At 37.3% G+C, this 24,715-nt stretch overlaps 1 protein-coding gene and 1 non-coding gene across 2 annotated transcripts; both read left to right on the top strand.

The window, feature by feature from the left end:
- Positions 1 to 362: 362 nt before the first annotated feature.
- Positions 363 to 17,892, top strand: LOC115833786 (discoidin, CUB and LCCL domain-containing protein 2-like; the record flags this gene model as incomplete). The annotated part of the gene is made up of 10 exons (XM_030808616.1): positions 363 to 414; positions 3,000 to 3,072; positions 3,382 to 3,515; positions 5,455 to 5,495; positions 6,326 to 6,541; positions 7,840 to 7,964; positions 13,297 to 13,447; positions 14,232 to 14,318; positions 14,467 to 14,592; positions 17,620 to 17,892. Coding segments are annotated over 10 exons (1,115 nt in total), but the record flags the coding sequence as incomplete, so codon positions are not given.
- Positions 17,893 to 20,472: 2,580 nt separating this feature from the next.
- On the top strand, positions 20,473 to 20,577 carry LOC115833787. Its single transcript, XR_004029077.1, has one exon. It is a non-coding gene; the product is annotated as a U6 spliceosomal RNA (small nuclear RNA).
- Positions 20,578 to 24,715: the final 4,138 nt, after the last annotated feature.

The following is a 24,715-nucleotide window of genomic DNA, read 5'->3' on the forward strand; positions in this document are numbered from 1 at the left end:
ACCACTTTAAAGCTATAAATTTTACTTATCTATGCATGTTCTAAATATCTATCTATCTATCTATCTATCTATATATATATATATAAATACACATATACATATACCTGTGTATATGGTATGTGACTTCCTGAGGTGATGTAGTAAACAGTATTGAGGAGATATTGCTCCAAAAATCAAGAAACTTAATGTCAGAAAGAAATTGTGATTAACAAAAGTTGGTAAAGTTTTTAGTACCACCTTGACAGTGCCATTGGGATTTTTGAAAATTAGAGTAGTACAGTTTGGGATTCTGAGACACTTGGAGTTTCAGCAAGGTAATCCTGTATATTAATGGAATCAGTTTTTTATTTTTGTTTTTCTAGATCTAATTACTTGTTTGGACACTGCATCCAATTTTTTGGAACCTGAGTTCAGGTATGATTATATTTGTGACTTTTTTTTTTTTTGCTTAAATGTTACTCTTCATTCACTTCTTCATTTTCATTCTGTATACTCTTAGGGTTAATGTATATTGTGTGATACATGTCATTGTTCCGAGACTTCAATAAATCAGAGCTTACTTAAAGCATAAAGCCATTTAGTTGCATGTTTACATTTTGCTTTTATTGTAGCATTTAGATCTGCAAAATGAAAGTATCATTTTAATATTCTTTGAAAGTAGAACTAGTTGCTTTTCAAAATCTAGCAAAACTGCTAATAAAAGTTGAAAAGGTATTTATCTTTTTTCAAAAAATTGAAAGAGCATGGTTTTGGCTGTTATGGAATTCTGCAGTGTTGTTACTCAAGTACCATTTCCACTATTTCTCTTCTTTATGCCTTTGTCTCTTGCCTAGACAACTTCTAATCGAGTTCCTATTTCTGCTTGCTCGCTGCCATTCACACTGCTGCCAAGTTGTTTTCAAAATACATATCTGATCATTTCCCTGCTTAAAAATCTTGAGAAACTACTTATTACGATAAAAAAACAGTTGTCCAGATTTCCTTAACCTGGTCTTCTGGTTCTTTCACAAGCAGTCCTCAGGCCATTTTTCCAGTCTCATCTTATGTTCTCCATATTGAAATGACTCTGAGTTATTTACACTGCTCTGAGCTCACAGAGCTTATACCAAGAACCACTTGCCTCCTCTCTGCTTGGCAGATCATTCTCATCTTTCAAGAGCCATCTTACTAACTTTTCCGAACTTACTACCACTTCCCCCCAAGAACCTTAATTTTGTCTTTAAGATTGGTTCTGTGTGGGAAGGGTGCCCTCTTCAGCATTTGAGGGGGACCCTGGTTAGCTGGGGTAACCCTAGCATCAGTGTATGGTAGACAGCCCTGGCAGAGGGTCAGCTGCGCTCACGCCACTCTCCAGCTCCATGATCTGCCACAACAAATCCAAGCTCCCATTATCCCTGTCCGGGGCTGCTGTACTATCGCCTAATGGCGTCCCAGCCTCCATTCATGATTCCTTGCTATCTCTTTTCTTCCTAGGAGCCAGAATAATCTTTTTTAAAAATACTAATCAGATTATGTATGTAAGCTGCCAAAATCCTTTACTGGCTTCCTATTTTTACTTAGAAATATATGCCATACTCCTCACCATAGCCCACAAGGCTCCTGCATTACCTGCCCATCTGTCCAGTCTTCTCTCTAACTAACCTTAGTTTTGCTCTCTGGCACGTACTTGCACTGCCATCATCACTTCCAAACACGCACCAGGCCATCCTGCCTCATGCTGTGCTCATCCCTCTGACTAGTGTGCATTTCCCACCACTTGTTCTAGTGACACCCCTTAGCTCACTGCTGAGGCTTCACTTCTAAGAGCCCCATCCTGCCACCCCCATTCTCTGACTGGGGGCGGTACAGAGTACTGCGTAAGAGCATGGACTCCAGAGTCCATTTGCTACCTGATAGCTGTGTGAATGGGCATACAGTTCCTTAATTTCCCTGTTTCCTAAGATGAGGACAACACTAGCATCTCCTCCATAGGGTTCTTATATGGATTACCTAAAGCACTTTGGGTGCTACCTGGCAATTCATTAAGTTTACTGAATTATTGTGTTACTTGTATTAAGTTAGATTTCTTCCGGTTATTTCAGCGTGACTTTTCTTCATAGCAGAATCAAAATCAATTCTTTGTGTAAGTATTGGTTTAACGTCTTCTACCACTGGAATATAAACTCAGTGAGGACAGGGGCAATATTTGTCTGTTTGACTTTTGTAAACCCAGTACCTAGTACCGCCCTACACTCAACAGACAGCATAATAGACATTCAAATAAATGTGTTGGGTGGATGGGTAGCAGCGTGAATGAATGCACCTCTTTTAATACAGCTTAAATTGGATCAATAGAGGGTTGGTAAAATGTATTATGGCATATCCACAGAATAGAATATCATATAGCTCTTAAATTTGATGAGTAGGTTTTATAGTAGAAACATGTCTACCATTCATTATGAAATAAAATAATCAAGGCAGTATGTAATAAGAAAAAAAAGTGTTGCAAATGTGTGAGTAAAGACATATTATATATATATGGATGGAAGAAAGTCTGAAAGGGCTTTTTAGAACTGGTGGTCCTGGCCGGGCACAGTCATTCACTCCTGAAATCCCAGCACTTTGGGAGGCCGAGGTGGGTGGATCACCTGAGGTCAGGAGTTTGAGACCAGCCTGGCCAGCATGGTGAAACCCCATCTCTACTAAAAATACAAAAATTAGCCAGGTGTGGTGGTATGCACCTGTAATCCCAGCTACTCGGGAGGCTGAGGCAGGAAAATCTCTTGAGACCCGGGAGGCAGAGGTTGCAGTGAGCCAAGAAGGTGCCATTGCACTCCAGCCTGGGCGACAAGAGTGAAACTCTGTGTCAAAAAAAAAGAAACTGGTGGGTCTTTGAGGGTAGTGAGATTATGGTATTCACCTTGAACTGAAAAATGTGTCTGTGATATTTTGGGGGGGTTGCTTTTTTTCCCCTGTAAAATACAGCATTATGTAACCTTTTGCTTGTTTTCATTTCTCAGTAAGTACTGCCCAGCTGGTTGTCTGCTTCCTTTTGCTGAGATATCTGGAACAATTCCTCATGGATATAGAGATGTAAGCCGGTTATAAACTTATTTGAAAATTGTGATATAACTTTATTTTTTTAGAACTCCAGAGTAGTTAGAGGTGTGTTAATCATATATCCTTACCTTTTACCTTTTTAAGACATTTTTTAGTAATATGTGTTTTATTCTTTTTCTTCTGCTAAAACTGTTGTGTTAAAGTACCAATAATCTATTTTTGTTTATGAAGTTTATGAAGAAACTGCCTAGATTAACTGATTTCTCAAGGAAGTAGAGTGTCTTGTTTATGAATTATTAAGAGAAAATTAAAAATGAATCTTTTCTTTTTCCCTTCCTTAAGTCCTCGCCATTGTGCACGGCTGGTGTGCATGCAGGAGTAGTGTCAAACACGTTGGGTGGCCAAATCAGTGTTGTAATTAGTAAAGGTATCCCATATTATGAAAGTTCTTTGGCTAACAACGTCACATCTGTGGTGTAAGTATATATACAATTTAAAAAATATATGCTATATATAATTAGCATTCTGGGTAGCATTGGGCTAAGAACTAGCTAGAGCTCAGCAGTATCACTGTTAATGGTGTTCATGAAAGAACATTTAGGCAGTAAGCACTCACATTAGTGTGCTCAGTGCCTGTTTGTTTTGTTTTGTTTTGTTTTGTTTGAGACAGAGTTTCGCTCTCATTGCCCAGGCTGGAGTGCAGTGGTGATCTCGGCTCACTGCAACCTCTGCCTTCTGGTTTCAAGCGATTCTCCGGTCTCAGCCTCCCAAGTAGCTGGGATTACAGATGTGTGGCACCACGCCTGGCTAACTTTTGTATTTTTAGTAGAGACAGGGTTTCACCATGTTGGCCAGGCTGGTCTCGAACTCCTGACCTTGTGATCCACCCGCCTCGGCCACCGAAAGTGCTGGGATTACAGGCGTGACCCACCATGCCCAGCCAGTGTCTGCATATTTTGAAGAGTACAGGCGGTGTCGTACTACTTTAGCTTATTGTTCTTCAAAAATGTAGTCATTTGGAAGAGTAATGTGTTTCTTCTGTCTTTTCTAAGTGTTAGAAAAAAAGTCTACATAAGAGTCTAGAAGTTTGTTGCCAAATCCTTATTTATTTTACAGATTGAAAGGCTTAACTACTGTGTTCCTTATAGCACATGGGGATTCAAGATAATTGAAATACTTTAAATATAAATTTAAATTTGACATAAAGTGTGACATCATAAGCATTATTGTGAATCTTCCTTTCATTCTAAGAGAATATTTTAAGGATGTATTTTCATGGTATCTGTAGTGTTCTACTGTTTTATAAAACGTAGGGTAGGCATCAAAAGCAGGAGAAGTTGGAACATTAAATAGAAATGCAGTGTTAGCAATCTGTTTTTATAAATCTTGTCTCTTAGATATGCTTAGTCTTTCAGACAACACTAAGCCTAATTGAAACCAGCTTTTCTTCAGAGGTCCTAGGCCAATTTTCATTCAGAAGACACAAGCATCATCCATATCCAGATTGGTATACAACAGGATTCAGCAGACTTGTTCCGTAAAGATCCAGCTAATAAATATTTTAGGCTTTACAGGCCACATGTCTCTGCAGCTTATTCTTTTTTTGTTTTATTTACAGCTCTTTATTCTTAACTCACTGCCCATACAAAACAGGCCATGCATGGGCTGTCATTTGCCCATCCCTGGTATAGATTCAACTACCTTCCCTTCTTTTTTTTTTTTTTCTAGATTATTTTATGCAGACCCTTTCATTCCTTTACCATGTTATACCTTTAGAAAGATTCAGTGTGTGTGAATTCTGTCTTTCATACTTTAAAAAACAAAGCAGGGATAAATTGCATCCTCTTGTAATGGTTTGTATGTTGGACTAAAGGCAGGAGTGTACACTGAAACTTCTTCCATGAGATGTTGATTTCTTCTAAAAAAAAAATGAAAAATAAATCTATTAGTACCCAACTTTTCTCATGTTTATCCAAAAAGACTTGAGCCTCATTCTCTGAGAATTAGACCTTTTAGTGTATTTTCATCAAAAGCATTTGCCACAGAAAAGTGTTAAGAATCCATTTATTTCATGAAATAAAGTAGTGGGAGATTGACAGTAAACAATGAGTAAATAAATTATGAAAAAGAAGTACATGTTAAAGATTACATAGAGAACTTTTGCACAATCACATATGAAACTGGGTGCTAGATACTGGTAGAGAAAGTTGTTTATGCTGATTTCAGGAGTTGTCCTGCTTAGAAATGAGACTTTTTTCCTAGGAACAATATTAGTTGTCTAATTTTTAGCCACACAGTCTTCTTGGTTCTTTTGTTGGGTGGGGGGAACCAAATCAAACGAAAATGTTTCACTAAATATGGGGCAGTCATGTGTTATGTGAATATCACCAAAAAAGAAACCCTTCTCTCTTTCAGGGGACACTTATCTACAAGTCTTTTTACATTTAAGACAAGTGGTAAGCCTTTTATGGACTTTATAATTTTTTATTTATATAATTAATATTTTTTGAACACTTAGGCACTGTGTCAGTTGCTGATTTATTGTACTTTCTCACTTAGTTGTCATAATAACACTATGAGGTAAGATAGTTATCTAATAATATAATGAATAGAGCAAATTGGAAGTTTTATATTTATAGAGAAATGGTCATGTAAGCAAGGAAGGTTCCTTAAGAAAGATGACTTTTGAACTTGTCTGAAGAAGTAATCAATTCGTTCAACAGAAAATATTTGCTGAGTGCCTTCTCTTTATGTGCCAGGCATTGCTCTGGTTCGAGTGATAAAGTGAACAAACTCCTGCCTTCCTGGAGCTTACATTCTAGTAGTGAGAGATTGATGATAAGCAATGAATAAATTATTGTTTATAATGTACTGTTTACAGTATGATAAAAGATGGAGGAAAATAAAGAAGGAGGACTGGATTGAAGTTGGGAAGGGCTTCCTCCCAGGGAAGACCTCAGGGAGAATGCAACATAGGCCAAAAACCTGAAGGAGGTAAAGGAGTGAGTTACTCAGTTATTTGGGGAGAGTGTCCCAGGGAGAAGATAATGTATCTCCATTAAACTAACAGTCATGCTTGTAAATTAGCATGTTTGTAGGTTTCCTAATGATACACAAAGACATATGCCCAAGAAACACTTGCCTAGTTTTGAAATTTCTCTGTTACAGTGTATTATTAGCGTAGTGTATGTTAATTAAAGATGGAATAGAAAGTTTTCAGTGAGCAGGTCTACATGCATTTTGAAATTATACCTGGAAACCAAATTTAGTCTTTTCTTTGTTTCAGGCTGTTATGGAACACTGGGGATGGAGTCTGGTGTGATCGCGGATCCTCAAGTAACAGCATCATCTGTGCTGGAGTGGACTGACCACACAGGGCAAGAGAACAGTTGGAAACCCGAAAAAGCCAGGCTGAAAAAACCTGGACCGCCTTGGGCTGCTTTTGCCACTGATGAATACCAGTGGTTACAAATAGATTTGAATAAGGAAAAGAAAATAACAGGTTAAGAGATAAAATTTTCTAGAGCAATTTGTAACACTTATTTTATTTGAAAAACTGGTAACATCTAAGATTTTCAGAGAAAATTAAGGCATTAAAATTTTAATTATGTGGTTTTCTATTTTCTTCACTGATGTTAATATTACTGGAGACACATTTTGTGAAACATGGCAGAGAAAAGGAGTTATTTGTGTTGGTCAGGGTTCTCTAAAGGGACACAACTAATAGGACAGATGTATATATAAAGGGGAGTTTATTAAGGTGTATTGGCTCACATGATCACAAAGTGAAGTCCCACAGGCCATCTGCAAGCTGAGGAGCAAGGAAGCCATTCTGAGCCCCAAAACCTCAAAAGTAGGGAAGCCGACAGTGCAGCTTTCAGTCTATGGTCGAAGATCCGAAAGTCCCAAAGCTAAGAACTTGGAGTCTGATGTTCAAGGGCAGGAAGCATCCAGCATGGGAGAAAGATGTAGGCCGGGAGACTTAAGCCAGTTTAGTCTTTACACGTTTTCTTCTGCCTTTTTTTATTCTGGCCGTGCTGATGCTGATTAAATGGTGCCAACCCAGACTGAGGGTGGTTCTGCCTTTCCCAGTCCACTGATTCAAATGTTAATCTCCTCTAGCAACACCCTCACAGACATACCTGGCAACAATACTTTTCATCCTTCAATCAAGTTGACACTCAGTATTAACCATCACAGTATTTAATTTGTAATAGCTTTTTGTTTCCATTGTAATGAGACTCTTTTTTAAGGTCGTGTTTCAGTAAAGTGGTCTTGAGACATCTAAAATAACGGTCTCTTACAGTCATTAAGAAAAATTTATATTAAAGGAGTCCATTTTAAATGATGAGATCATCAATTTTCCACATGTGGAGAGTATAAATTTAATTTAGGGGAACTTAGCAAATGGTCAGAATAATTGGTTGGGATTGGTTTAATTTTGTTAAAATTTTATTTTGTTTTGGTACTGTAAATAATACCAATAATCATCTTTAATCTGTTCATTCCCAGGAAGTCATCTTACCCAGTAGTCAAAATCTATTTTACGATGTTATAAACACAAGACACCAAAACAGAATAGTTCTTTACTTAATGCACACTCATAATTCTTCCTATCTCTCCAAGGGAATAAGGCCAAGGATTTAGTAATGGTTATGATGAAAATGTGCACTTGGATATGGAAATGAGCCATAATTAGAAATGTTCGAGCTGTGCATTTCAAGTGTTTATACTTTGATGCTGAACAAACTTAGGGAATCAGACCGTGTGCATTAATGAAAGCAACTCTTCATTCCCCAGGCATTATAACCACTGGATCCACCATGGTGGAGCACAATTATTATGTGTCTGCCTACAGAATCCTGTACAGTGATGATGGGCAGAAATGGACTGTGTACAGAGAGCCTGGTGTGGAGCAAGATAAGGTAAAATGATTACCAAGGTATTTTTAAAAAACATTTTTAAAATGGGCGGTTGCCAAAAGTCACAGAGCTCTCCTGTATAAAAGAGATGTAGAAGTTTAGAATGTCTTATACTACTCTCTTGTGGTTATTTTAGGTAGTGTTATTGGCCTTACTCTACTGACTTTAGAAAATTCTCAGTAGTTCTAGGTTCCTTTTGGTGACTGTAACGGTGAGTACTTTTCTGATTTTTGTCATTGCATTTTTAATTGAATTGTTTAGACACTTTATTAAGAAAGTCTAAAAGGGACCTTGTAATTTCTTATTTTTATGAAGCTTTTTTCAATTCACCAGATGATGGAGAGCCTTTGTTCCTAGATTTCTACTCTGTAGGCAAGAGGTAAAAAAAAGAAAAAAGCTGAAAACCAACGTGCATTAAATTATAGGATATTAGAGACGAAAATTCATCTGAAGATCATCTCACCAACTTTCATCTTGGGAAACTTCTGTTTTTTCTTACATGAAGAATTGCTCTAGCATCTAATGATAATTATGGAATCTTTGTTTTAGTTAGCAACAAATTATGAAGATGCTGGAATGAGTCAGAGGAAATGATAAGGGGTGGGGAGCAGGCAGAGATGGATCTTATTCAGATGTGTATCCCTTTGACCTTTAAATGGAGGAGTCCTTGTGCCTAAGGAAGATAGATGTCTCCCATCAGTACCGAAACTATGAGGCTGGGCATGATGGCTCACTCCTGTAATCCCAGCACTTTGGGATTGCTTGAGCTCAGGAGTTTGAGACCAGCCTGGGCAACATGGCAACACGCCATCTCCACTAAAAATACAGAAAATTAGCCAGGCATGGTGGCGCATGCCTGTAGTCCCAGCTTCTTGGGAGGCTGAGGTGGGAGAATCACCTGAACCTAGGAGGTTGAGGCTGCAGTGAGCTGTGATCACTTCACTGCAATCCAGCCTGGGCGACAGAGGGAGACTCCGTCTCAAAGTGGAAAAAAAAGAACTGAAACGATGATGACATTTTTTCAAACTTTCCTATGAGTTTGATTTTGATTATATATTTTTGTTTTTTATCATGTATGATTTGCTAAAAAGTCTTCAATTACTACTTTTCTCATCTCTTTGTTCAAAAACCTCCAGGGGCTCATTATCTTTCATATGCATCTTAACTCCTCTGCTTTTATTCAAGGCCTCTTTCTTCTCTTCTACTTGGAGTCACATGAACTGCATCTTTGGTGAGCCTCTCCCTGTTAAAGAAAATAACAATATTTTCTCCATACATATCTTCTACTTCATGCACCTAAACTTGACTACTCTTTACTCCTACCACATCCATATTTATTTGTATCACATTTATTTTGCTTGTGAAATATAGCTAAATTTTTGGAATGTTAAGAATTGTTCAGGCTTATATTATAAAAACTTCTAACAACATTAAATGATATTTCTGAAAAAGATTCTTTGTTGCATTCATTTTTGAAAGATAATTTCTCTAAGTGTAGAAATCTGGGTTGATCAGTGGTTTTTTTGTTTTTGTTTTTTTGGTTTTTCCTTTCAATAATTGAAATACGTTGTCTGCTGTTTGCTGGCTTGCATTGTTTTTGACAAGAATTCTGCTATTATCTCTGTTCCTCAATATGTGATACGTCTTTTTTTCTGTGGCTCCTTTTAAGGTTTTCTTTTTATCATTTGTTTTAAGCAGTTTGATTGATGCGGCTTTTTTATATTTTTCTTTTTTTTTTACGTGGGGTTCTTTGAGCTTTTTGGATCTGTAGGTTATGATTTGCATCAAATTTAGAAAATTGCAGTTCTTTTTTTTTTTCAAATATTTTCCTTCCCCAATTCTAATTTTATGAATATTATGACCCTTGAAGATATGTCACCATTCACCAATGCTCCGTTCTTTATTTTTTCAGTCTTTTTCTCTTTGTGTTTTAGTTTGAAAGTTTTCTGTTTTGTCTTCAAGTTCACTAATCTATTCTTCTGAAATGTCTAATCTGTTAATCCCATCCAGTGTAGTTTTATCTCTGATACTGTATTTTTTACCTCTAGATATTCATTTTGGGAGTTTTAAGATGTCTCCAATGTGTCTTTACATGCTCATGCTTTTCTCTATCTCTGGAACATGGAGCATATATAATAGCTCTTTCAATATCCTCATCTGCTAATGTTATCCTTTGTCATATATGGGTCTTTTTATGTTGATTGATATTATGAATCATATTTTACCTGCCTGAATTTTTTTTATTGGATGCCAGACATTGTGTTACATTGTTTAGTGCTGGAGTTTTTTATTATTATTATTCCCTTAAATATTTTTGAGCTTTGTTCTGGGATGTAGTTAAGCTACTGGAAACAATGTGATATTTTCAAGGCTTGCTTTTAAACTTCATTAGGCAGGACCTGGACAGCCTTTAGTTTTCTTTTTCTCCACCACTGATACAATACTGTTCTAAGTACTCACTGCAGTGTCCCATGTATTATGAGGTTTCGCTGTTCTACCTGTTGGCAGTGTAAGGAATTCCCAGACCTAGGGAGCTCTGAGACTTGTCCTGCTGACTGCTTCCAGTGTTTCTTTTACTGGCCATAGGTCATTTCTTTACATGCAGCTGAAGATTTAAGGGAAAACTCCTTATATATCCTAGAAGTGTCTCTCTCCCTCTCTGTCTCTCTCACGCTATCTTTATAGCTCTCTTCTCTCCTAATCTCTGCCTACAAATTCTAGCTACCTTATTGGCCTCCCACTCTCAGCTCTGTCTCCGCAACTCAGTGAGACCAGCAGGCTCTGTTAGGGATCTCTCTCCCAGCACTGTGGCCTGGAAACTCTCTACAGACAGTACTGGGGCAATAAATAGCAGGGCTCACCTTATTTATTTCCCTTCTCTCGGTCATTATTGCCCAAGGCAGCCTGTTGTCCAGAGACTGAGAACCATTGTTTCATATATATTATCCAGTTTCTCACATATGTATAGGGCTGAACAATAAGTCTAATCCGTTACTCTCATGGTCAGAAATGCAAATCCTCACACTGAATTGTATGAATTAACAGTCTTTTCCCGCTCATGTAAGTCCATCTGCTCCCTCATCACCTCCAACTCAACGGTAATTGGTGTATTCATTTTACCCCTTTTCTGAGCCTGCACATGTGCATGAGCACACAGAGACTGCATTTGGTTTTGTTTTCAGAAAATGGGATTTGTATATATATACACACAATTTGTTTTCATAATACATCACTTTCTAACATTATGCCATATTGATGTGTGGTAATCAATAAAATTTAAGTTTCTTGAGGGTGGGAACCGTAGCAACCATATCCATTTTCTTTTCATGACACCTCACATGCTTCTCTGTACATGAGGATTCTCAGTAAATGCTCATAGGTTGACTACAGCAAATCTTTTTTACTTTTTATAAAATCGAGACAGCAATATAGAGGAAGAACTTAAGGATAGTTTTTATATGCTAAAGTAATGATTTGTTATCGTCCCTGTTCCACTAATATAGTAAGAATGAAAATAATTGCCTTTCATTTTATTTCAGAGTAATATCTGAGGAAATCACGGGGGCTCACTAGTATGGAAGTTACTGTAACTGCAAAACAAACTTTTTAGGAAATGAAGGATATTAACACATCTTTCGAGATTTATAGTCTAATGCCAAGTGAATTGGCCAAGAAGAAATAGAACCACAATACTTGGAAATAGCTTGATTGAGAAGTTAAACATTTACTTAATCTCACCTTAGCTGATTAGAAAAAAAATCACTTTGATTTTAGGCAATATATGCTTATTAATGGTCTTTAGAAACTACCTAGTTGATCTGACCTAGAGAACAAACAGGGCTCTTTTTTAGCTTATTGGAGGCCATACTTAAGTCAGAAGACCCAGAGTCAAATTGCTGCCCTGTCATTGACTAGCTGTGCAATCCACTTACAGATTCCTGTGCCCTCTATTTCATAGGGTTGTCTGAATTAGTTACATTAAAATGTTTTATAAATAATTAAGTGCATAAGGTACTATCATTATTTGCTTGAAGTAGTTAAGGGAATGAGACTCACCTAAATTCATATTTTTACCTAGGGATTATTTTTATAATGCATTTGTTGCTATTTAGTTACAAGCATTATTAAATTAGTCACAGGCCAGGCATGGTAGCTCACACCTGTAATTTCAGCATTTTGGGGGAGGTCTAGGTGTGAGTATACTTGAGGACAGGAGTTTGAGACCAGCTTGAGCAGCATAGCAAGACCCCTTTCTACAAAAATAAAAAATCACCGTGTGCAGTGGCTCATTCCTGTAATCTCAGCACTTTGGGAGGCTGAGGCAGATGGATCCCTTGAGGTCAATATGGCAAAACCCTGTCTTTACTAAAAATACAAAAATTAGCGGGGTGTGTTGGTGCACTCCTGTAATCCCAGCTACTCAGGAGGCTGAGGCAGGAGAGTTGCTTGAACTTGGGAGGAAGAGGTTGCAGTGAGCCAAGATTGCGCCACTGCACGCTAGCCTGGGCAACAAAGCAAGACCTCTTCTCTAAATAAATAAGTAAATATTGCCACACATGTTGGCATGTGCCTCTGTAGTCCTAGCTACTCAGGAGGCTGAGGTGGGAGGATCTTTTGAGCCCAGGAGTTCTAGGCTGTATTGCGCTATGATCCCGCCAATGCATTCCTTGGATGACAGAGGAAGACTCTATATCTAAAAATAATTAATAATTTAAGCATAAAATAGCATTTCAAAGTCACTTCTAGTGTAAATGGCAGCATGGAACGAAAACCGGGATAATAGGAGAACTGTCTTTATGCGGTTTATCCAGTAGGTGGAGGTAGATATCTGTTATATGTTTGTTAGTATATGTTCCTTAGTATATGTTCACCATCAGCCTGTTGAGAGAAAAATTATGAAAAGTACACAAGCAAAATATTTCCCCTAAGACCTGGCATGATCAATTTTGTTTTACTTTAAAAATAAAAATTAATATATTTAAGTAGTTGGTAATTCCACAGGACTAGAGTTACTAATTTATTAATAGGATAAATTGTCTCACTGGATTTGAAACCTTTTACCCAAATGCCAAGTTAGCCCTCTTGTTAAGTTCTTAAATCATCTTAAAATCATTTCTATATTAAATATTTTTCTTTTATAAACTTTTGATTAAAATGTGCAGCATCTTAATAGTTTTCCAAATTATGATTATTTTCTTAAAAATTAATCCTTATTGTCATACTTTACAGATGTAATTTAAGGCCTAGAGCAAAGAACAAAAATATGTTTAAGTGGAGAAATTTAGCCCTGACCTCTATTGATTTAAAGTACCAATTTTTTGTTGTTTTTTTAAAGATATTTCAAGGAAACAAAGATTATCACCAGGATGTGCGTAATAACTTTTTGCCACCAATTATTGCACGTTTTATTAGAGTGAATCCTACCCAATGGCAGCAGAAAATTGCCATGAAAATGGAGCTGCTCGGATGTCAGTTTATTCCTAAAGGTAAAGAGACAGTGTGTTTAAGATATGTTATTTTTACTGGATTGCCAATTTAAAATGGTTTTGCTGTTCTCAGAGAGAGTAATCAATAATGTGAGTGTTTTTCTGGTTAAACTCTAATTACAATATCTTCTTAAAGGGATTAAAAAAAAAATAAATGGTTACCATATTAAAAAGTTACTTATCAGAATGGTCTCCAAAATTATAAGTGGAAGAAGAAATAGCATCATTCACGAGATAATGTAAATGAGATCACTTTCCAAATTTAGTCTCAATCCTAATAATTTTAAATCAGGTCTCATGTACTGTAATATTTGTTTAACATAAGCCTGAAAGATTGTAACAATACATTTAAAGCAAGAATAATTTATCTCAATATTATGCATTTTAATATACTGTTTACTTTTATACCCCCAAAGGCTACCACAGTGCCTGACACATCGTTGGCCCTCCATAAATAATTATTAAATGAATTGAATAAGTACTATATCAAAATGTGGATGACTCCTTTATAGCTTTAGCATTCAACATCACTTTCCACCCCATTATTCTTCTTCCTAAAATTATTTTCAGATGATTTAATCATTTAAAAACTGAGAAATCCTTGCATATTTGTGCATTTATTGCAGAGTATAATATTTATCCTTCCAATATATTTCTCTCTGAGAGTTAAAATTATTCTGCAGAATTAAATACTTTAGGAAATATTGAAGACATTTAGCATTACTATTTTTAATTATGATTTTTAAAAACAAAATGTTTAAATTTTTCTAAACCATTTTTCAAGGTCGTCCTCCAAAATTTACTCAACCTCCACCTCCTCGGAACAGCAATGACCTCAAAAACACTACAAACCCTCCAAAAATAGCCAAAGGTATGCCTGTTTTTAATGTGAGAATTTGATATTCCTTGGATTGATGGTGCAACTTACCAAAAATATATTAAAAGCATTATCAAATAAGTTTATGTTAATCCAGTTGGTACAGATTAAAAAATAAAGAGCTTTTAAAACTTTTTTAAAGGTCGTGCCCCAAAATTTACGCAACCACTACGACCTCGCAGTAGCAATGAATTTCCTGCACAGACAGAACAAACAACTGCCAGTCCTGATATCAAAAATACTACCGTAACTCCAAATGTAACCAAAGGTATGCAAACATGGAAATGAACGCCTAGTACATAGTATTGTTTTGTTTTTAACTAAAGTTTTCACGGGCATTTTTAAACCTTCAGTTTATTTTCTTCCAACTATAGTTTTTAAGTATAGCAAAAAAAAAAAATTATTTTCTTTCATAGGAAAAGATTGCATTGATCTAAGTTGTAGTCTTTGCTGCCATGTAGAATTGCTCTTTAAATATTTAGAGAAGGCCACTGTGTTGCAGGCCTCTTGTGATTTATTTTTCCTTACAGCTAAACATGTTGACTCTCAGGCTTAGAAATACAATATTTTCTAGAAATAACTGAAATCATAGCAGGAAACAAACTTGTTTCCCTTGATAATATATTAATTTGATGGATATGGAACTTGATGGCAAAAAGGGGAAAATAAAAACAGAACTTTTAGTAGAAACTAATAATTATTAAAAAATACTCTGAGTTAACATATTCATAAAAAAAACTTTGGTCTCTTTTTAAGTGTTTGCAATTATATTTTTTAAGATCATAAATACAAATTTATTAGAATTTACTTTCAAGTTTTGTTGTCAGTGATAAATAAGGTCTCAAAATATATAAAACATAGTAGTCTTACTAGTTGTTGAAAATAAAATTTCAATTGAATTCAAAAAAGTGTCAGTGTCATAGCAGACCAAGCATCAGGGTTGGCACATAAAAAGCTTACTTGTTTTCAGGAAAGTGCAGGGAGAGAAAGCAGTTCATCCAAAGTAATTTGTGCCACATAGAACTTCAGTCATGCTCATTTTTTGAAAGTTTGCCTGGATTTAGATAACTTTCTCTGACTTTCCCCGTGTTGGTTTCTTTCCCATCTTCTGAAGTGTTTTCACAAAGACGAATTTCTTTCTCATGCTGCAGGTACAGCTAGAGAGAATCAAGAGTTCTCAGAGGCAGGAGATCTCAGCATCTTTTAACTGCTTACCAGTTGTCAGAAGGCATGTACTTGGGCAGAATCCCAGACCACATGGCTGGATGGAGATCAGTCACTGAAAAGTGTTGCTGATCTTAAAATCTGATTGCATCTCAGAACCTCAAGGCTAAAAAGAGTCTTTAAATAATTTCCTTCCAGAATTAGGATCCCTGTATGCCCAAAAAGAATAACAAAGAATGAGTTGGTCTTCTCAAAGACCTCCTGTCTCTTTTTGGGGGGGATGGTAGTATATAAATTTATTTTTTGAACCTAAGAAGGTGTTTTAAAGCCTCTGATTAAATCACACAGCATCCATCTAAACTCGATTATCTTCTCTTGTCTCACTATTCTTACAGAAAAAGCACATTTACCGTTGTGAATTCTGAGTGCTTTCTAGTCTAAGTCATTATTTCTGTTTATGGACTTCTCCATTTTTACAGCCAGGCTGAGAGTGATTTCATGGAAAAGATTATGTCATGGTCAGATTTGTGCCTCTGTAGTTTCCAGGTCCTCCCTCAGTGGGGCCCGTGGCATCAGCTGGCTGTCCTTCTGAAAGGCTGTAGTAGCTCTTCTGTCTGTTCTCAACTATAGCTATTTTAAATATTCCCCTTATTTTCAAACCTTTCACCCGACATCTTCACCCACTCTCAGTTACCGCTCCAACTTTACAGAGAAAGTAGGGCGTTTCCTTCCAGTGAAACTCCCTTTTTGTGGAGCCTACAAACCTATCCGTAGCCTCTGTTCACTGCTGTGAAAAGGGGGCTTCCTTATGTTGCCCAAGGCTGATTATATCACCTGTGCCCTGGTTCCCCTCCATCTACCTCTCAGGGACCCACCCGATCTTACTGATTATCCTCTCCCTCTCCTGTATCTTCAGCCTCTTTCTCTCTTTTGGATACAGTTGTTTTAAGGAATAAAGAAGATGCTGCAGGTTAGACTCATTGCAGTGTCCGGCTCTGAGCCCCCAGTAAATATCAGCAGGTGCTGCTATTATCATCTTCATGGCAAGTAGGGGGTTGAGCGACAAAGGAGAAAACTAATATCCCAAGTGACCTTAGGCAGATCATTTTCTATATCTGGGCCTAGAATTCCTTCTCTCTGGAGTGAAATTAGGGGATTAAATGATCCCTAAATCTCTCCAGTTCCAGCATTATGAGGGCTTCTGACCTGTTCACACACACATTTCCAATTGACTTTCTTAACACCACATTGTTACCTTCCCATATATATATATGAATGTTTTGCCATTGTGATGTAACATCATTTCAATTGCTGGATTATTTTCTTTTTTAAGGAGGATACCATGATTTATTCCCTCTCATTTTTGGGCATTTGGATTATTTCCAATTTTTCACTCTTACGCAGAAACAGAGAGAACATCTTTAAGGATGCATCTTTTTTGAGTTTCTGAGAATAAATTGTAGGAATGGAATTGCCAATAGATGTTTGTACATATTGCCCAAAAATGCCAGTCAGTGAGATAGTATCAGTTTATATTTCCATTAAAAAATAACTGTTTCCTGGTAGCCTGTTCATCAATTAGTTGTTGTTTTAAATATTTGCCACTTTGATTAGCAAAAGTAGTATTTTGTTGTTTTTAAGTTATTTTTAACTTTTTTTGTGTTGGTTGTTTAACTTGTATTTCTTTGATTACTAGTGAAGCTAACATAGTTAATGGTTACTTGTATTTTTTAATGTATTGCTAGTTAATCTCTACTGATTTTTCTCTTAAATGTTTGGATTTGACTTGTAATGCCCTACAATATAATAATTATTTACAGTAACTCTTCACATATGTAGAAAATATATTTTCCCAATTTTTCATTTGTCTTTCAATTTTATTTTAGTGATTTAAAAATTTAGGAAAATTTCCCATCTCTACACAGATGGAATGAATAGTGTAACAAGCTTCTGTGTATCTGCAAAAGCTTCTGCAGTTACCACCACATGCCCAGTCTTGACAAATAATGTTTATGGTATTTCTGTGAGGTAGAAAAATTTAGAAAGATGATGTGGTTAATTTTCCCTGGTGATTTCTGCCTTTGGCGTTAATATGGCTTTTGTTTGTCTGTTTTTGTCTTTGTAACTTCAGATGTAGCGCTGGCTGCGGTTCTTGTCCCTGTGCTGGTCATGGTCCTCACTACTCTCATTCTCATATTAGTGTGTGCTTGGCACTGGAGAAACAGGTCAGTACATAGCTAGTTCACCTGAGTCCAAAACTACCAAATGTGAAGTAGAAGCTAAATATAGAAGATGAACTACACACAGTGTTTACCTGTTTGAGACTGAGAGTTAAGGTAGTTATTAAAATGAAAATTTCATGCTTCTCCTTTATTCCCATTAAAAATAAGTGAGTTCAATTCCACAATCAGTTACTAAGTACCTTTTTTGTATCAAGTTCTGCATTATACACTGGGATATGTACATTAATATGAACAATTTCTGACACATGATAGTGATATTTACTTAAAGAATGAGACACAACTCCTTTCTCTGAAGTGTTTAGCAGGGTTGACTAACAAGGAAGTGTATCATGTGGTTTGATGAGTTATGAACCATGAGAATTAACTGAAGTTTTTTCTTCAGGAAAGGGGAATCCTCAAGTTTGGCTTGCTTTGCCTTAAAGGAATTGTTGTTGGCTAGATAGAGGAAGGTAGATGTCTTTGTTCGGGATGCTACAAGAAAATACTATAACCTGGGTGACTTATAAATAATAGAATTGATTTCTCACAGTTCTGGAGGCTGAGAAGTCCAAGATCAAAACACTGCAGATGCGATGACTAGTGAGGGCCTGCCGTCTGGCTTATTCATCGACAGTGCCTTCTTGCCCGATCCTCACATAGTGGAAGGGATAAACAAGCTCTCTCAGGCCTTTCCTGTAAGGGCACCAATCCCATTCATGAGGACTCTGCCTTCATGACCTAATCACTTACCAAAGCCCCACTTTCTAATGAGGGTTAGGATTTCAACATATGAATTTTGGAGAGATGCAAATATTCAGACCATAGCAATAGAGAATGGCCCAACCTGAGCGAATTGTTTGAGTGAAGGCACAGAGATACGGAATGTAGGCAAAATAGTGAGTCATCGCATGTACGCTTGGCATGGGAGAGTCCTGAGAAATAACCATAGAGGTGCAGTCTGGGCCTGGATCAGGAAAGGCTTTTCTGGAAGAGAGAAATTTAGATTTTATTCTATAGATGGAAAGTCACTTGAGTGTCAAGCAAAGAGGTGATATTGTCAGATGATTGTACAAAGATGGTGGCTGTTTTGAAGGGTAGATTGAAGAGGAGAGAGGCTGAGACTTAGCAAGATGAGTTACTAAACCACTGAGGCCAGGCAGGCACATAACACACTGATTCTAGGAAAGGGAGAAGAGATGGAGACGAGATGTTTCCCAGTAGCATTGACAGGATGTATGACTAGTTGTCTACTAAGGAAGAAGTGATACAGGAGGAATCTGAGGTTTCTGGCTTGTGCAGTTAGACCAGTAGAGGTGTCATGAGTTGAGATAACTGAGCAGGAGGGACAGGTTTGGTGGAGAATGAGAATGACTTCATTTGTTCAGCCGTGCAACAAATATTTGAATACTTGGCTGTTACCCTGTGTCAAGTATTGAGCCACGTGCTGGGGATTCCAGTGATTAACCCCAAAGCTTACAGATTAGGAACGGATGCAATGCAAAAAAAAACTCCCAGCGGTAACACCAGCCATAGAATATATGCCATGGGAGGAAGCTAGTGGATCCCACCTTCATGAGCAGGCTGTCTAAGCAGAGACACAGCAAATTAGCATGAGAACAATAGGGAAAGGAAAGGACTTTAGGAAATTCCAAAGAGGAGAGAGTATGATGCATTTAAGGAACTTAGCAACAACAGTGATAGTAGTGATGAGGGCCCGCAGCAGCAGTGGCTAATTTTTATAGAAATTGAATGCTAATCTAATCACTATTCTACATAATTATTCCAAATACCTGTATTAATTAATCATCAAAACAATCTGTGAAGCAGGCACTATAATAAGCCTCATTTTACAGAAGGAGAAAATGAGACACAACATAAATAACTTGCCCAAGGTCTCTCGGCTAGTACATAGGCAGAGGGGAGTTTTGGACCAGACTTGAGAGATCGTGCTCTTACCCACTGCTGCTCTGAAACATAATAAATAAGTATAACTCACTGATATTAAAGCACGGGTGTGAGGGGGAGGACTGAGGAGTGCCGCTGTTGAGAGGGCAGGAGTCAGACAGAGCCTGAGGTCAGTTTGGGATAGTGTTGAAAGGACCCTGTGGGACATCCAGACTCTTGAGGCAATTAGACACACACCTGGCGTTAAGGACACAAGATCTGAGCTGGAGAATTGAAGTTACTGTTAGGAATGTAGTTGAAATCACTGATGAGTGGCTTTATGACAAGGAGTAAAGGAGCAGATGCCATTAATGTGCTGTGGAAAATAGGGAGGAGGAGATGATAATAAAAACAGCTGCCAGTTATTGAATCCAGAGCTCATTCTAAGCATTTAATGTAATGAATAAGTAACCAGAAGCTTTGTCACTTACGTTTATAAAATCTTTATAGTACAACTATGGCTAATATCTATGCATAAATTTGTTGTCTAGCCATATAGGGCATCTAACTTCTGTTAAGAAAAGATGATTTATTTTTTTTCTAAATCATATGATGATTAGAGCATTTTTCAGGGTGAAAGGTGTTTAATCAGTATATTTTTTTATTTCTTTTCCATTCAAGTGTTTCATTAACATCTTCAACACTTATTATCTTTTCCACAAATTTTATATTATACTGTACTTTGAAATAATGAAATAAGTATACCTACACTTTAAAATGAGGAATGCATTTACTATCAAAAATATAGTCTTATACTGGAGAAATGTTTCCTAGTAGGAAAAGCACATGGCTTTGGGCTTTTTATGAAACCGCATTTGGTGCTTGCTTCGGCAGCACATATACTAAAATTGGAACGATACAGAGAAGATTAGCATGGCCCCTGTCAGGATAACACGCAAATTCGTGAAGCGTTCCATATTTTTAAATTGACCACATAGTTGGAAAGTAAAGCACTCATCAGCAAATGTAAAAGAACAGAATTATAACAAACTGTCTCTCAGACCACAGTGCATCAAACTAGAACTCAGGATTAAGAAACTCACTCAAAACCGCTCAACTACATGGAAACTGAACAACCTGCTCCTGAATGACTACTGGGTACATAATGAAATGAAGGCAGAAATAAAGATGTTCTTTGAAACCAATGAGAACAAAGACACAACATACCAGAATCTCTGGGACACATTCAAAGCAGTGTGTAGAGGGAAATTTATAGCACTAAATGCCCACAAGAGAAAGCAGGAAAGATCTAAAATTGACACCCTAACATCACAATTAAAAGAACTAGAGAAGCAAGAGCAAACACATTCAAAGCTGCAGAAGGCAAGAAATAACTAAGATCAGAGCAGAACTGAAGGAGATAGAGACACAAAAAAACCCTTCAAAAAATCAGTGAATCCAGGAGCTGGTTTTTTTAAAAGATCAAAAAGACTGATAGACTGCTAGCAAGACTAATAAGAAAAGAGAGAAGAATCAAATAGACACAATAAAAAATGATAAAGGGGATATCACCACCGATCCCACAGAAATACAAACTACCATCAGAGAATACTATAAACACCTCTACGCAAATAAACTAGAAAATCTAGAAGAAACGGATAAATTCCTGGACACATACACCCTTCCAAGACTAAACCAGGAATAACTTGAATCCCTGAATAGACCAATAACAGGCTCTGAAATTGAGGCAATAATTAATAGCCTACCAAACAAAAAAAGTCCAGGACCAGACGGATTCACAGCCGAATTCTACCAGAGGTACAAGGAGGAGCTGGTACCATTCCTTCTGAAACTATTCCAATCAATAGAAAAAGAGGGAATCCTCCCTAACTCATTTTATGAGGCCAGCATCATCCTGACACCAAGCCTGGCAGAGACACAACAAAAAGAGAGAATTTTAGACCAATATCCCTGATGAACATCGATGCAAAAATCTCTGTAAAATACTGGCAAACCGAATCCAGCAGCACATCAAACAGCTTATCCACCATGATCAAGTGGGCTTCATCCCTGGGATGCAAGGCTGGTTCAACATATGCAAATCAATAAACATAATCCAGCGTATAAACAGAACCAAAGACAAAAACCACATGATTATCTCACTAGATGCAGAAAAGGCCTTTGACAAAATTCAACAGCCCTTCATGCTAAAAACTCTCAATAAATTAGGTATTGATGGGACGTATCCCAAAATAATAAGAGCTATGTATGACAAACCCACAGCCAGTATCATACTGAATGGGCAAAAACGGGAAGCATTCCCTTTGAAAACTGGCACAAGACAGGGATGCCCTCTCTCACCACTCCTATTCAACATAGTGTTGGAAATTCTGGCCAGGGCCATCAGGCAAGAGAAAGAAATAAAGGGTATTCAGTTAGGAAAAGAGGAAGTCAAATTGTCCCTGTTTGCAGATGACATGATTGTATATTTAGAAAACCCCATCATCTCAGCCCAAAATCTTAAGCTGATAAGCAACTTCAGCAAAGTCTCAGGATACAAAATCAATGTGCAAAAATCACAAGCATTCTTATACACCAGTAACAGACAAACAGCCAAATCATGAGTGAACTCCCATTCACAATTGCTTCAAAGAGAATAAAATACCTAGGAATCCAACTTACAAGGGATGTGAAGGACCTCTTCAAGGAGAACTACAAACCACTGCTCAACGAAATAAAAGAGGACACAAACAAATGGAAGAACATTCCATGCTCATGAATAGGAAGAATCAATATCGTGAAAATGGCCATACTTCCAAAGGTAATTTATAGATTCAATGCCATCCCCATCAAGCTACCAATGACTTTCTTCACAAAATTGGAAAAAACTATGTTAAAGTTCATATGGAACCAAAAAAGAGCCTGCATTGCCAAGACAATCCTAAGCCAAAAGAACAAAGCTGGAGGCATCACCCTACCTGACTTCAAGCTATACTACAAGGCTACAGTAACCAAAACAGCATGGTACTGGGACCAAAACAGAGATATAGATCAATGGAACAGAACAGAGCCCTCAGAAATAATGCCACACATCTACAACCATCTGATCTTTGACAAACCTGACAAAAACAAGAAATGGGGAAGGGATTCCCTATTTAATAAATGGTGCTAGGAAAACAGGCTAACCATTTGTAGAAAGCTGAAATTGGATCCCTTCCTTACACCCTATACAAAAATTAATTCAAGATGGATTAAAGACTTAAATGTTAGACCTCAAACCATAAAAACCCTAGAAGAAAACCTAGGCAATACCATTCAGGACACAGGCATGGACTTCATGTGTAAAACACCAAAAGCAATGGCAACAAAAGCCAGAATTGACAAATGGGATCTAATTAAACTAAAAAGCTTCTGCACAGCAAAAGAAACTACCATCAGAGTGAACAGGCAACCTACAGAATGGGAGAAAACTTGCAATCTACTCATCTGACAAAGGGCTAATATCCAGAATCTACAAAGAACTCAAACAAATTTACAAGAAAAAAAAACCCCATCAACAAGTGGGCAAAGGATATGAACAGACACTTCTCAAAAGAAGACATTTGTGCAGCCAACAAACACATGAAAAAATGCTCATCATCACTGGCCATCAGAAAAATGCAAATCAAAACCGCAATGAGATACCATCTCACACCAGTTAGACTGGTGATCATTAAAAAGTCAGGAAACAACAGGTGCTGGAGAGGATGTGGAGAAATAGCAACACTTTTACACTGTTGGTGGGACTGTAACCTAGTTCAACCATTGTGGAAGACAGTGTGGCAATTCCTCAGGGATCCAGAACTAGCAATACCATTTGACCCAGCCATCCCATTACTGGGTATATACCGAAAGGATTATAAATCATGCTGCTGTAGAGACACATGCACACGTTATATTCATTGCAGCACTATTCAAAATAGCAAAGACTTGGAACCAACCCAAATGTCCATCAATGATAGATTGGATTAAGAAAATGTGGCACATATATACCATGGAATACTATGCAGCCATAAAAAAGGATGAGTTCATGTCCTTTGTAGGGACATGGATGAAGCTGGAAACCATCATTCTCAGCAAACTGTCCCAAGGACAAAAAACCAAACACCGCATGTTCTCACTCATAGGTGGGAATTGAACAATGAGAACACTTGGACACAGGAAGGGGAATATCACATACCAGGGCCTGTCTTGGGGTAGGGGGAGCGGGAGGGATAGCATTAGGAGATATACCTAATTTAAATGACGAGTTAATGGGTGCAGCACACCAACATGGCACATGTATACATATGTAACAAACCTGCACGTTGTGCACATGTACCCTAGAACTTAAAGTATAATAAAAAAAAAAAAAGGAAAACCACGTTTGTGATCTTGAGCCAATCGCATAGCCGTCTTGTCCTCATCTGTAGACTAGAATAATATCTGCTTTCTCCTTATCTTGCAAAGAACTAATTTGAATTGAATAGATTTACACCCTTGAATCTGAAAATGTTATTTCATTTGCTTGGTTTTTCTTTCCAAAAGGCACTTGGTAAATACTAGTTCTTAATGGAGGGAAGAGAGATTTTTCTGAGAGGTGGACTGGGGAGAATCTTCTTTGTTGCATACGTGACTCTCACCTCCCCAGAGAATTTCAGTGCCTCCCAGGCCTGGAGAGTCATGTTCTCTTCCCTCTCCACTTCTCGCTGTTAGTGGTAGCATTGACTTATCCTGGGATGGTTGGAGGAATCAGATCTATGCAATTAAGGGTATGGGACCCTTTAAACTTCTCTGGGGAAAAAGACTGTAGAAGAAAAAGCAAGAAGTTGGAGAAAAAAATGCAGAATAGAAAACCAGAAGATGATGGGTTTTTTAGATCTGTGAATTTTGTGACTCAGTTGATTTATGATATCTTTATTTGAAACCAAAACAGACTTAACATAATTTACCTATAATAACCCACATATCAGAGGTGATTCTTTGATTTGATTCAGTCTTTTCATGTACAGACTTCGCATTTTTACATTTCTTTTATCCCTTTTGAGTGGGTAATAGGTAGGTAACAAGGTAGCTATGGCAAAAGATAGTTGTTTACTGAGA

This window comes from Nomascus leucogenys, unplaced genomic scaffold, assembly GCF_006542625.1.
Source record: "Nomascus leucogenys isolate Asia unplaced genomic scaffold, Asia_NLE_v1 001228F_47031_qpd_obj, whole genome shotgun sequence".
Classification (NCBI taxonomy): Eukaryota; Metazoa; Chordata; class Mammalia; order Primates; family Hylobatidae; genus Nomascus; species Nomascus leucogenys.